Below are 15,086 nucleotides of genomic sequence, written 5' to 3' on the forward strand. Positions count from 1 at the left end.
ATACAGCGTGTTTGTAAATAAATGCGAAATAATTCAGGGGGTGGTTGCCGAAGTTATTTTGTGAAAAGAAATTCATATAAACGTAAATGTCAAAATATGCTTCGTTTCTGAGATACGGAGTGTTTAAATTTTAATTTTTTATTTATTTTATTAATTATTTCAAAGAGTTTTAAAGACATTAAGTCGAAATTTGAAAAACGCATTTTTAATAAAAAAAAAATGATACGCCTCTGACTTTTTCCCGTTTTGATATTTTTTTAGAAATCCGCTATCAATTCTGAATGAAATTGGTCTCTTCAATTTTTTCGTAGGATGAACCGTTTTTGAGGAAAAAATAAAACATGTTTATTGTAGGTTTTTTTAATCTTTTATTTAAAGATGCAAGTAGAAATATTCGGATCACCCCAAAAAATGCACATTTATCCCTCCAAAGCATATTCCAAATTTCGAGTCAATATTTTTAAAACTCTTTGAAATAAATTAATAGAAATAAATAAAAAATTTAAATTTAAACACTGTATCTCCGAAACGGGGCATATTTCGACCTACATTTATATGAACTTTTTTTCACAAAATAACTTACTACTACTACTACTTACTTAAGCGGCTACTACTACCGAGCCATTAGATCGTTAAAAACGCCATATTATAAAAAATATCTAATTTCTATCTCGGAAATTTAGGTACAACAAGGGCGATGGTGCTCACAGACAGGCTATCAGAAGGAAAATGCCTTCCACTTTAATAATTATGCATCTAGTTACGCATTAATATCTCCATTTAAAAATATCTGTAGTTTATTCTTAATTAATACTGTCGACAGATGCTGCACATACCGTTTTTGATGAAAATTGTTCCTCTTAAGGCAATACACGCAATATGTATATATCTTCTACAAAACCTACACGTAATATAATCGTTCTGCGAACAGTTTTTTGCGCAAAGTAAACATTTTGTTTTCATCAGGTTTGATTTGCGGAGAATTAGTTGTTTTATGTATATTCTATATTCTTCCATGCTGCAGTAATCTGTTAGTTCTCTATTATTAATGATTTGCTGAAAATAATACAATATAAATGCACCGCAATTATATCCGTCTGTCTGGATCAAATGATCGTATATTTTTAGTTTTATATTGTCGCAGTTAATCGAACGATTTAACATATTACTGTGTAGTAAAAGGAATTTTTTAAATTTTTTGAAATAAATTTCCGTTTGGACTTTATTGCTTCCCATTGGATTAATAAAACTATAGACTCCTTTATCAAAGTCCATTATGTTCAGGCACCAGTGATTGTTATTAACTAATATTGGCATAGCTACTAAAGAAGATTGGAAATTTATACGTTGTACAAAGTCCGCAGGAAAATTATCATATGTAAATATAATAGTGGACATTTCTTCTGGTATTATTTGAAATACATTGTTTACGTTTAATAAATTTAGGGCTATATCAATTACAAAATTTACAATCCACGTTGTCCCGTTCAACGATACAAAGTCCGAGCATAAAATTTCCTTTATGCAACACTCTATATTTTCAAAAACTGCAACTGTATAATCTCTCATGTCCGGCAAAGTCTTATAATATTGGTGATCATCTACCAGTCCATTATCTAAGAAAACCATATTTTTCAATGTGGTCCATTTACGGTCGAAATTATTTAGAGTTTTATGTGGTTCGACAATTTTGGGAAGACAATAAAACAGGTAAAATTCTTTTAACCTTTCAAACATATTGTCCCAAAATTGATGGCATCTTAATATTCGTTCGATGTGGATATCGTTGTCAGTGTAAACGACAAAATCACACCAAGGACGGTTCGTTATCTCTAATACGCCTTGAATTTGAAAATAGTAATTATGACGCTTTTTCAACTTCCCGTCATCATCGAGGTACTCAAGATTGACGCTTTTAATACTTCCATGATGTCTTAATCTGTAGGGACATTTAATTTCCACAATCCCATCACTGTTGATTAATCCGTCCGGAGATGCCGCTAAATATGGATAGTGTGGATGAATAATTAACCCTGATTTTTGGTAATCGTATCCTGTCAGGTCGATGTATTTTTCTACAGCCTTTTTTTCGTTTTGAATCCCGTATCTCATAGCTGGAGTTGTTACTTTTTTATCAGATAATAAATAGTTGACAATATTTAATTTAGCCTTATGAGATTTGGCTTTGCAAATGCGCCCAAAGTTCGAGNGGGGTGTTTTCATCCCTCTGACGGCCTGGTAGCGATCGGGGTATGTGCTAATCTACTTGTATTAAGTTCCTTTTTGATGCCATATTAATTTCATCCTGGCAGTATGAGTAATATCGGAGTTAAAAATTATTTATTTTTCAATATGGGGTGTTTTCATCCCACTGACGGCCTGGTAGTAATTGGCGTTTATGTTATTCTACTTATATTAAGTTCCTTTTCATCCCGTATTAATTTGACCCAGGCAGTATGAGTAATATCGGAGAAATTATTTATTTTTCAGGATGGGGTATTTTGATCCCTCTGACGGCCTGACAGTGGTGCTTTATGAGCAACACGATTTTTATTGATTTTTGTTATGCTATATAATGCAATGCTATTTGACTTGTACTATATTATTCTGAATTAGATACATGTCAATGGTATCATAATAATTGTTTAAGATAGGGTGTCTTAGCCCTATACTTTCTTACGTTTATGTTAAATGCGGTGTTATGCCATAAAAACTCTTTCTGACGCTATACATACTTTTAAAGTTTAAAATTGCGACTCACATTCAATGTTCCTGCGGACGCTCGTACCACTGACAATTCCCATGCCCCCACTTTGCTAACTACGACGCCTATGTGGACTCGGCCGTTTCCGTAGAATTCAGCTGCCAATTTTGGCTGCTGTTTTCACACCGGTCACTTTATTAGGCTATCATTACAATGCACATGATACCGCCATTCTCTACTCTAACTCTTTAACCTAACTTCAAGGCCAGTTCCTTGTTACAGCGTTACCAACATATGTAACATCTCCCTTTTTTTTAATCTAGATCCTACCAACTACTATTAACTTACGACAAACAGTAATCTTTATACTTGTTAGGCATTTTGATAATACATCCAGATTGAGAACTTTTCTTACTTAAAGTGTCTTGTATCACTATTTTCACTTTTAGAACACTTAGGACATTCACAATAACTATCACTTGTACTATTTCTAGTTACAATTTTTTGACTACTAAATCTACTGTTATGACTAGCATTTAACTTATCATCGTCATCCTCAACATTTACAAAATTATCAGGAGTCATAAGATTTTTGGAATGTTTTAGAAATGAAGAATTTCTACGATAAACAGAACCATTCCCATCTTGAACAATAAATGACCTAAGGGTGTTATGACTTTCTAAAACAATTCCAGGCCTCCATTTATAATCCCTTTTCATTTTAAATATAACATTACCATTTTTTTAAATTCAGACCTTTCATGGGCAGTTTTATCATAATAAGCCTTTGTCTTATCGCAGACTTTTTACCGTATTACACTTAGTTTGTGTTATTCTATTAAATAACATAACAGTTTTACGACACAGCAGTAAGAGTTTTCCTTCATTTTTCTCGGCAAATGTACTTGGCTATTTTGTATTATCCTTTGAAGTTTGCAAAAAGAACTTTTAACATGTCTCCTTCAATTATACTCCTCAAACTACTCGCATCCACGTTATTAATATTGACAATGGAATGCTTTACACTGTTTACAAGATTTTCTTAATCTTTAGCTGATTAAGATAGAAACATTGAAAGAGTATAATCTTTAACTTTCTGTATCACAAATTTAATAAGAAAATCGTTATATGCCCGTACTATGTTTCCTATCCTATATAGTACGAGAAGAATATTAATCTATTTTACCAAACAGTTGTACGTGGCGGGAAAGTCCCCCCAGTTTAACTTTACTCATTTCTTCCAGGTTGGATGGATGAAGGCGGACGACCAGACCATCCTTGCCCTGCATACCCGCGTTATAACGCACAACCCCAGGATAACCGTTAGTCACGACGACAGCCTGAAGACGTGGCAACTGCGCATCAGGCAGCTGAAGGAGTCTGACCGTGGCTGCTACATGTGCCAAATTAATACTGGAGAGATGAAAAAGCAATTCGGATGCATTGACGTTCACGGTACGTGCGAGAGCTTTTTGTTTTGTTATTTGTTCTCCTCTTGAGGCTAAGCTGATTTATACGCTGTGGCTCGAATTTACTGAGAAAGAGAGAAAGATTGTGGAAGGATAGCTCTACTCAGTGAAAATAATAATACATGTCTAATTTCGGGAATCATTTTAAATTATTTTATAATAGAATTAGATGGTATTTTCTGCATCTTGTCAAATGGATGTTTCTCATTAGAATAGATAAAAAAAATGGTATGTAGATATTTAATAGGAAACTTTTGCTGAATTGGTATTTTATCAAAACTGAATACTACTAATACATACTACATTAGTTTCGGAATCATAATTTAGAATGGCATACTGAGAAATTTATATTTCTATAAAAAATATGTATGACTAGTGGGTTAGATTTGATAGAAAGTAGTTGTACTAAATTGAAGTTGGTAATAAACAATGAACAGAAAGAACACAATTTTTGGGGAATTGATTAACTGGACTGTATAAATGTGCTTCCTTTTAGTTACATTTTTTTTCTTTTCTATTTTGGTAAAAACATCAAAAACTACAATTTTAGGAGATATTCTTCGGATTTCAAACCAATCCATAAAAAGACAGTTAACTTTTGCATTTCCAAGATATGGGTTGTTTATTAAACTGAACACAAATATATGTCGTTTTTTGGATTCTCCTCCTTTTTTCTGATTACAATGATATATAGGTACGTTTTATATATTTTCTTTGACAGTTTGCACAATATTTTGTTTATTTAGTGACCCTGGACATAGTCAAGACTGTATGATTATTTCACTGGTTTTTCAAATTTTGTTCACCGATGGCAGAATATTCAATAAATAAAGAAAAAATATCCCTTCCTAATACCAAATTGTGCCCGAAACATTTTTTACGTAGAACTATACTAACATCTGAAATACATTGGTTTTATAGTGCACAAAAATGTCATCCAAACTGACGTCAACTTAAAAATATATCTCAAAGAATGAAAATAAAGTCACAGGTCGCATTACTGACTTCATTTAAGAAGTTTTTTTTAGTTTTCCTGTTTCTATTGGGTTTATGCGTTTGCTTCCGTATAAGAAAGGTAGGATTATAAGTAAATTAGACTGCCCTGCTACTCACCTCATTGAAAGTACTTCGCTCCTCCCTTGGGTTATGTAAATTTTTCTTTGTTTACTTTGTCTTAGATCCCCCACAGAAACAACTACATGGAAGTCAAATAAAGATTTCTTGCATGTTATAAAATTACTCTTTATAAAAACTTATTAAAAAGAATCCATTGAAACGCCATAAATTTACTGTAAAACACCTTTTATAATACAATATTTTTTTCATAACAAAATATCTGTAAATTTAAAAGCGGAAAAACATAAATATAATATATGCACTGGTTTCATGACAATTTTTAATTTATCCAATGTGGTGGGTCAAGTAAATAAACCGAAATATTACGCAAACTATCAAAACAAATGTATAACACAGTATATCACTGTAACAAAAAAAAGGAAATTTTAAAAAGAGACAAATAATCGAAGAACAGTAGTTTATATCTTCTTCGAAATGCAACAGCCAATTATATTTTTCATAGATTTAATTTTTTTGATCGCAGGAAACTTTCCTAAAACTTCAGTTTTTACCATCTTTACTAGGTAGAAAGGTAAAAAACGAGGGTAGAATGATAAGGAATGACCCTTAAGCACATATTTATTAAGCACTAGCTTTTACCCGCGGCTTCGCTCGCATTGAAGCCATTAATTGATTTCGTGCAACTTTTTTTAATAAAAAGTATCCTATGTTACTTTTAATACCTCCAAGAATATGTGTACAAAGTTTCATGATGATCGGTTAAGTAGTTTTCGCGTAAAAGTGTAACAAACAAACTTACATTCACATTTATAATATTAGTTGGGATTTACATAGGGTTGAGCTTCTCTTTCCTGTATTTTCGAGCTAATTCATGATTCATTCTTATGGATTCTCTTAGAGCCAATTTACCTACACTGATCTATTTCTAACAGATTAACATCACTGCGTATCCCTTCAAACTCAAATTAATGAGAATTAATGACAAATTAAAGAATAAAGTGGTTTTGTCCTATATGAAGTTTCTTTAATTGGTCTCTTGCTTATGAACATTATCCCTTAGCATATTAAGGAACCCCAGTTTGGAATCAGATTTACCTGGGGGTTCCAGTTTTGCCCGCGGTACTGGGTTAGTTGTTTGCTTGTCTGCAAGGGGATTTCAAGAATGCTCGGGCTTCTTCACGCCAACTTCAGCGGATGCTTGAGACAGATGACATCGATGCTGCCGCTCGTTCTCCATTGATGGAGAACTCCTCTACGCTCTATTTTTGTATCTAAACATGCACTGAGACCTGCGATTTACATACTTTACTTTATGAGTATTGTTTCATTTTGAAGGTTTTCAACTGAAACACTTGATTTTTATGGAGTACAATCGAATATGATACTCTTACGTCTTTTTATCGCTATGTCTATGTGGTGGTGGGCTAAGGCACTAAAGTTTATCCTCTCCTTATAGAGCCTGCGTGTGTAGCTTTAGAAGCTTAATATATCATTAGCCTCCTTGGAGGTACGGCAGCTTTAGGAGCTCCTGTATAGCAGCTTTAGGAGCTGTGCATCCCTAAGCATTTTCACAGCAGGGTGTACGAGACTGGTTGGTGTACTTTAAGTACAATTGGAACCAACTTTGAGTACTCTTGTATTTTTTATGGGAAGTACAACTCGAGTTTGCATTTTTTTTAAAATTGTAAGCAAGTATTTACATATCTTTAAAAGCACAAGAAAATTTGGAATGTACAACATGTACTAGCCAGGTTCCGATTATGGAACTACATGGCCCTTGAGGCCATCGATCACCCTCAACGCTGGCTCCGCAGAGGGCTCTAGTACGTGGTTCGGCTCAGGTCTGGTCAGTTTTGATTTTGAAAAACCATTCCTTTGTGGTAGCCTTCTCTAAAACGATGGCGTGCTGAAAATTATATGGGTTAATATTGACCCTAGTGTCGTTTGGAGATGCGAATTTTGAATGTTTCTTCTTGCTCTGTAAACGGCTTCTGGGCGTTGAAAGGTAAGCACCGTTATCGTCGTCAGATACAACTGGTGACTTTTGATAACGATCATGGCTTCAGGACGACTTAGCGGGAAATCTTCAAAAGATACGGCTGTAATAGTATTTTATCAGAAACTGCTTCGGAATATTGTTAAAATTTGCGAAAAAGGGAGTAAAAATATTGACTTTTACGATCAATTACTTTGACGTTTATATGAAAATATCGAGGAAAAATAAGTATAAACCTGAGAAATAAAATAGCAATAATCATTTTATTCTGGTGGCCATATTTGTTACACCTGTCATGCTTAGAAAATAGGGAGATGAAGTGCAAATACATTTTTCCATTGATGTGATTTGCCTTTCGAATAATTAATTGAAAACCCCAGAAAATGCAGTATCACAATTTATTTCTCAAACGCTTGCAACAAAATGTAACAGCTTATGATTTCAAAACTCATATACTTGAAAATAAAGAAAACATCTGAAAATGTGTTACTGGCTAATACAAAAGTACAAAATCATGACGAATTTTTCAACGTACGGTCAACTGACTATGTTAAAAGTGCTTTGAATGCTAAAGGAAATGTTAATATAAAAAGTTCATCAAAACTGAATTTTAAAGAATGTAGAATCGAAACATTTACAAAATTACATTCACGGACTTTGTAGAAAAGAAAAACGGCATACATACAGGCGACAATCCGCCTTAAATTTATTAAAAATGATTGATTTTTTAATTAAATTATTTTTAGGGAAAATGTGCCAATTACGGGGTCGGTATTAATAAAATAAGAAACACTCCAAGAGAAATAACTGCATATTAGAAATTGCCGTAACCCTTTGTCCAAAAAATAAGGTGAATTTGTTTAAAAAATAAAAAATCTTTATTTATGCTTCCAAATCAATTTCGTCGCCTTTAAAGTAATCCCCACCCGATACAATGCACTTATGCTAACGTTTTTTCCAACCCTCGAAACAGTCTGAAAAGTCCTTTTCCGGTTTGGCCTTCAATGCTTTCGTCGATTCGGCTTTTATTTCCTCGATCGAGTCTAAACGATGTCCACGGAGTGGTCTTTTGAATTTAGAGAATAGCCAGAAGTCACTCGGTGCTAAATCAGGCGAATACGGTGGTTGCGGAACGATGTGAGTTGAATTTTTGGCGAAATGGTCTCGAATTTATCAATGCTGTGTGAGCCGATGCATTATCATGATGCAAAAACTAAGAGTTCATAATTATGACGTTTGCGGCGAACAGCATCACGCAAACGACTCATAACACTCAACTAATATTCCTTGTTGGCCGGTTGGAAGACATTCATAGTACACTATGCCACGATACAGCCACACAAAAAGTGTCATATGGTTTTGACCAAATTAGCATATCCTGTAGTATTTTGACGCGTTGAATCCGAATCCACTGTCAAAATTACACTAACATGTCATTTTTTTTTTAATCTCAAAAAATAGGTTAAAAATAGCAAAAATAGACGACGACATATGAGAAAAATCTACAAAAAATATATTTTTCACATTTCTTAGCATAGTTTGTAACTGGATTCCACATTTAGAAATCAATAAGCATATCTCATTTTTTCTAACCTCAAAAAAATCGGGTCTACAATAAATAAATAGAATCATGGAAATTGTATATGGGTTTTTAGGTTCGCTAATCACGAATTTGATTTCTTAATTGCAAAATTCAACATGACGGATCCAATATGTAGGACAAGATTTTCGAAAAATCAACAGATTAATTCCAAATTGGATCCTGGGGGGTAGCTGATCACAAATACAAACTTAGAATTGCAAATTGAATATGGCCGATCCAATATGGCGGACCAGGATCCAATATGGTTGATTTTGTGGATGAATGTATGCATCTTCAGATGGATGGCTTTTTTAAAACAGGAATAGATGACAGGTTATGTTAACATCCAAAGGTCCATCTAGTATGCGATTTCCTACCATTCCAGCCCAAATATTCACTTTTTCCGGCTGTTGTGCATGTTTCTTTTGCATCCAATGCGGATTTTCTGGGCTCCAAAACCTAGTATTTTGCTTTTTCACGGTCCCGTTTAATAAAAAATTTCCTTGTCAGTGAAAATTATATGATTTTTTAAGTTAGATTGTCTTTCAAATAAATTTCTAATTTCCTAGCAAAACTGTAATCTTCTGTCTGTGTCATCTGCCCATAGTTCTTGTAAGACGTTAACTTTGTAAGGATGCCACTTTTGAGACTTTAGAGTTGGTTGAGATAGATCTAATGGATCTATCTAAGTACTTTTTGGATACTTTACTTATTGTAGCTCGACTAATTCTCTGGTCTGGATATTAATGGTGACATACCTCCTGTTGAGTACGAATTTTATCTCCTCATCCAATCATAATTAAAATTTCAATTCTTTTTTTTCGCTTAAACGGGCAACCGTTTTTCAAAATAATTTAACAACAAATGAATTGGACTAAAACTATTCACGTTATACCTAAGGTACCCTGATCAATTTTATGTGGTTATGGATGTGTTTTTTTTTTAAAGAAAAGCTTTAAAGTAAATAGGAAAATATTAGGTACGTTTTTTAAAGTACAGAAGAGATTATTATTGTATTCAGACGCTCTTTTGTGACAATTTTAGCTAATTCTTGAAGTAGATATTTACCTTCCTGAACAGATATGGAAGTTGGAATCGCACTAATTAGGCCGGTAGAGGCCTAATTACTCATGGACAATGTTATATGATAGGCCGTGACAGTGACAGGTAATGTCATGATAACATCGTTGTTGATTGACAGTTTGTATAATTATTTAATTAAAATAGGTTACACAGCGGTAGAAAATTGAAATATTATTAGGAATTAAAATAGAGTATGGAGAAGATCTTTACTCTATTTGAATTCCTAATAATATTTCTACTTCTGTGTAACCTATTTTAATTAAATTATAATACAAACTGTCGATCAATAATAATGATATTGTCATGACATTACCTGTCACTGTCACGGCCTACCATATAACATTTTCTCACGGCCTAATTACTGAGATTTAGTTAAAATACCTATACGCATTTTGAACCATATCAATGTCCGATATGTCAAAATATATTACAACTAAATCTGTAAATTCTTACGTAATTGGAAAAAAGGCAGAATTGCCTGAAAGAGGTCTAACAATTACAAGATATCTTATTTTCTTAATAAAAAACCTTCTTTTCTTTTTTAATAGTATCTTGCTTATTGTTACAAATGATCCCAACAAACCCTATATGACTATGCTCGACGGAGAACGTTCTATCCAAATATGTAAAAATATACAGGGTGTTCCATTTAAATTAACATAGTTAACACCCGCGGCCATTTTGTTTGGACTTTTTCAAATGTCATTTTCGAAAAATTCATAAAAAATCGTGCAACTTTTGTATTTTATATTTTTTTATAACTCTTAAAATAAAAAAGTTAATGTAGTAGTAAGTTAAAATATAGTGAATCACCCTGTACATTGAGGGACTGAGAATAAAGTTCAAGTTTGAAATATTAAATATCTTTGAAATGATTGAAATTTCTGATTAATTTGGTCCGTCAGTACCTATGCGTGTAATTCTCTAAAACATAATTATTCTAGTACCATAACTTTAGATTCAAAATATGAAGTTGATGCGGTTACTTTGCCTATGCCTTGGAATAAACTATTTTGAACCGCAATTTACAATATTAAAGCAAAGAAAATAATAGTAATTCATTTGAGTTGTAAAATTTATTCAACTGAAATAAATACATTGTTATACATAAGTAAGTATATTATTCAAGAAAATTTTATGTCAAATATAAACAAAAGTAACTCTAAATATGACTTTTTTTACACTTGTTCAACGACGACCTGTAGGTAGTCTGCTTATAAAATTTAAAAACAGGATTTAATTTACACCAATCTGCAAACTGGCATAGTACCGAATATAAATCAAAATTATTTCGCAATTCACGTGATTTCAATTACCTATATCATGCACTGCCTCGTTCTGATTTATTTTTGATGAGCAAAAATGCCAAAAATATCAGTGTGTATTAATTTCCTGCTGAAACTAAATTAAACTGGGAGCATTGAAGCGTACCTTTTAGCGACGGCCTGATTTTTGAAATTCGTTTTGTCATTTTCCCTCAATAATGCAATTTTGCAATTGTCTCGTTTCATAAAAAAATTTGAAAAAATTCATGGAGTTTGAAAACTACAAGTGAAATATTTACAATGGAAACGACGGAATAAATTTACAATATATTTACAAAAGAAGTTGATGAAATTATTGTGAAAATTTGTATATACATAATTCAATTCTAAAATTAATTCGTATAAATTTACATTTATGTTGCAGTTTTAAATGTAATTGTATAAATATAATTTCTATTACATTAAAAATTTGCAGTGCATATAGTTTCCTGTAAATTTAATGTAACTGCGTTATAATTTTATACTTTCGCTTACTACATATTGTAATTTTATAATAAAATATCAGTTAACAAAAAGTTAGAACATTTTAAGTAAGCCCTTATAATATCTAATCTCAGATAAGCAAATAGCTATTAGCAATATACAGGGTATAAATAATAAGTTTAGCCAAACTTTAATGGCGTATTATTCTATCGATGAAAATAATCAGATTTTAACTTATAAAAATTTTTGATAGCACGCTTCCCTACGGATATACAGGGTGTTAAAAGTTTCAAATACGAGTATTTATATTATTTTTCATGTAACTTCACTGGTAAAAAAGATTGATAAAATTTGAAATTTTTTTAGTAAGGACTCATGGATAACTTATTCCAAAATATACTCCAGTTGCGTAGTTATTGGGGGAGTAGGGGACCTTTACGCCACTGGTTTTTTAAATAATTTTAAATGTTTTTGAAATGTACAATCAATTTGTGGCAATAAAGTATTTTTGTAAAGAATTCGTAAAATTTACTGGTTTTTAGGTAATTGGGAAATCAAATATAAAGATACTTAAGTACCTACGTTGCTATGTACCATTTTCTATTGATTGCTATATGTGTAACAATAAATTTAATACCTAAGATTTCAAAACACTACACAATGCCACTGTTTTATGTGTTGCAAAAAGTTTACTTGTTATTTTTCACACAACTGAAAACAGATTTTAATAAAAAAATATGATATTCAATTCATTTCAACCATTATCGTAGGTAGCAAGAAACAGTCATAATTTTGAAAATATCACTAAATTACCCATTTTTGTCGCGATTCTTTACTAGTTTGGTTCGTTATACAAATATTGAATTAGCAGATATATATATATATTGTTTTGGAATGTAGTTAGGATGTAGTATAAAGATAATAAGAATTTTGATGGTTGATTATAAATTTAGTTAAAGAAGAAATTAAATTATTTATAGAGACAGATATAGTCAATAGTAGGGATTAATTTTATTTATTAACTTAAAGTATTGAGGACGAATCTAGAAAAGAAAATTTTATTAGATATAATATATGAGTTGACATATGGAAGTATGATTTGAAACGAATTTATATAAATAGTGGATAGACATAAGGTTAGGAAATAGACTTAAGAAAGTGAAAAGGAACAATTTTAAAATAAGACTTTGAAGATGAAGAGTGATAGAGGAAAACTGTAGTATTAGATTTAGATTTATGTAGTTATAGAAATACGACTTTGTGAAAACTAAGTTAGAAGGGTGATGACAAAAAAAAAGTGCTCTATGAAAAAAAAAGATGAGAAAAAGGACGGTTGTCAAAACAAAAATTTGAGAGGAGAGTTTGAAGAAAAACTTATAGATATAAAATATTATAGAAGAATTAATTAGAAGACAATTATATATAACAGAAAGAAGCATTTTAACAGTATCCATAAAAGGAAAGCTGAAGAGGTTTGCTCAAAATAAAATTTAAGAATAGTAAGAGTGGAAGAGGAAAAATTAAGATTCTACCGTAAAGAGAAAAGTAAATTGGAAGAGAACTATATATAGGCTGAATGACATAATTTATAACGAAGCAGAGCATATTTAGAATTAGACAAATTTGGATAGTCGAGAAAGTGGAGATATAAATAAGATTAGGTTAGTAGAAAAGTTGTAAAAATATAAATTTGCTTAACAGTTATTTTAGAAATAAATTATATAATCTGTCAGATATTTCCATATGTCAGAAAAATTTTAATTGTCAAACAAACATAAATTAAATTTGCATTGAATAAAAATTTTGCATAGTTTAAAAATTTCATTAGTACGAATATTTTTCCATTCTTGTAGAACAAACGATAAGTTTTGGAAATATAAAATAAAACTAGTAACAATTATAACAAGTTTAAAGATTAGTAATCAGAATAAATAAATAGTGACGTTTCTAAATAATAAATACCTAATCAACTATCAAAATAAAAAAGTTTGATTTGTCATATATAAATAAAAAAAAAAAAATTACAATATGTATGTGTGAACTTGCTATCTGAGATGAGGAGTTTGGCCCCAGTGAGAAATTAAAGTAAGTAAAGTCAAAGTTGAAAATTTAAGATTTTTTATTTACTTATTATAAAACTTAAAATAAAACAAAACTTTAATTGTATTAATAAAGAAAAATAGACAATTAACAATACATATAAATTCATAGTATATTCATATTTTACACTTATTAATACATCTATTTATGTGTATGTATACAATATAAATACCTATACAAAAAATTTGGCGCCCAACGTGGGGCCATCATACGATTTTTCAGATATAAAGTTCAATTTGTAAAAAATTAAAAAAAATAAATAAAAATATAAATTTTCTGACAAAATACATATTGTGATCTAAAATCAGAAGATAGAATATTTACTAAGTGTATGTTCGAGATTAGATAAGGATATAAACAGGTAGGAAGTAAATGGAACTTAGATCAGGAAATACAACACGAAGACCAAGTATGGAAGAGATGTCGGACATCGAGAGGGAAACAACGAGTGAAGAAACTCAGACCAGTTTAGGAGGTTTAGAACTGGTACTGCAGAAGATGGCAGAGATGAATGCAATATTGGAGAAAAATATAAATGAGAAGGCTGAAGAAAGAAACAAAATTCTGACTGAAAAAATGGAAGAAAAGACGAAGAAATTAAGTGAAGGTTTAGAAAAGAACTTTGAAGAGTTAGGAAAAATAGATAGAAAGACAGAAATGTTAAAGGAGGAACTACACAGAATTTCTTAAGACATGGATAAGAAATTGAGCAAAGCAATAAATGATATGGAAGAAAAAAATCAAGATTTACAACGAATTGTAATACAGGATAGGCAAGAAAGTGAGGAGAAACATGCTGAAATAAGGGTGAAAATAATGGAAATAGAAAAGGATGTACAAGGTGTAAACAAAAACGTTGAAATGAAACACTTACAAATTGATGAAAAAGTAAAACAAATGGAACACATTATGAAAAAGGAAAATACTCCAATTCTCGTAAATTCTACATTGTATGGAAGTATGGAAGATTTGAAATACTATGGAGACAATAGAATGCATCCAATTGTATTTATGAAACGTTTAAAAGATAAGATAACAAATATGGGAAGTGAATGGAAGAATATTATTAGAAATACAATGAAAGGAAATGCAGAAAACTGGTATGATTTAATTGAAGATAATTTTGAAACCATGGATGAATTTGAAAGAATATTTTTGGATTATTTTTGGGGTGATATAGCACAAGGAAAAGTTCGAGAAAATCTGTACACGGGAAGGTATGAAGAGAATTTTGGTATGACAAGGGAACAGTATGCAATAAAGAAAATAAATTTCGCAAAGTATTTAGAACCAAAGATGGAAGAAAAAGATATTATTAAATACATAG

The 15,086-nt window shown here is 31.2% G+C and overlaps 1 protein-coding gene across 1 annotated transcript in view; it reads left to right on the forward strand.

Moving 5' to 3' along the window:
- Window positions 1-1,863: 1,863 nt before the first annotated feature.
- The window catches only part of LOC111692267 (zwei Ig domain protein zig-8-like), a 16,943-nt gene continuing 3,720 nt past the window's right edge, over window positions 1,864-15,086 (forward strand). Inside the window, exons 1-2 of the mRNA XM_023456181.1 lie at window positions 1,864-1,896; window positions 3,949-4,159. Coding sequence (XP_023311949.1) covers window positions 1,864-1,896; window positions 3,949-4,159 — 244 coding nt within the window. The remainder of the gene's footprint in view (window positions 1,897-3,948; window positions 4,160-15,086) is intronic.

The sequence above is a fragment of the Anoplophora glabripennis genome, unplaced genomic scaffold (assembly GCF_000390285.2).
Source record: "Anoplophora glabripennis isolate ALB-LARVAE unplaced genomic scaffold, Agla_2.0 scaffold1093, whole genome shotgun sequence".
NCBI classification, from domain to species: Eukaryota; Metazoa; Arthropoda; class Insecta; order Coleoptera; family Cerambycidae; genus Anoplophora; species Anoplophora glabripennis.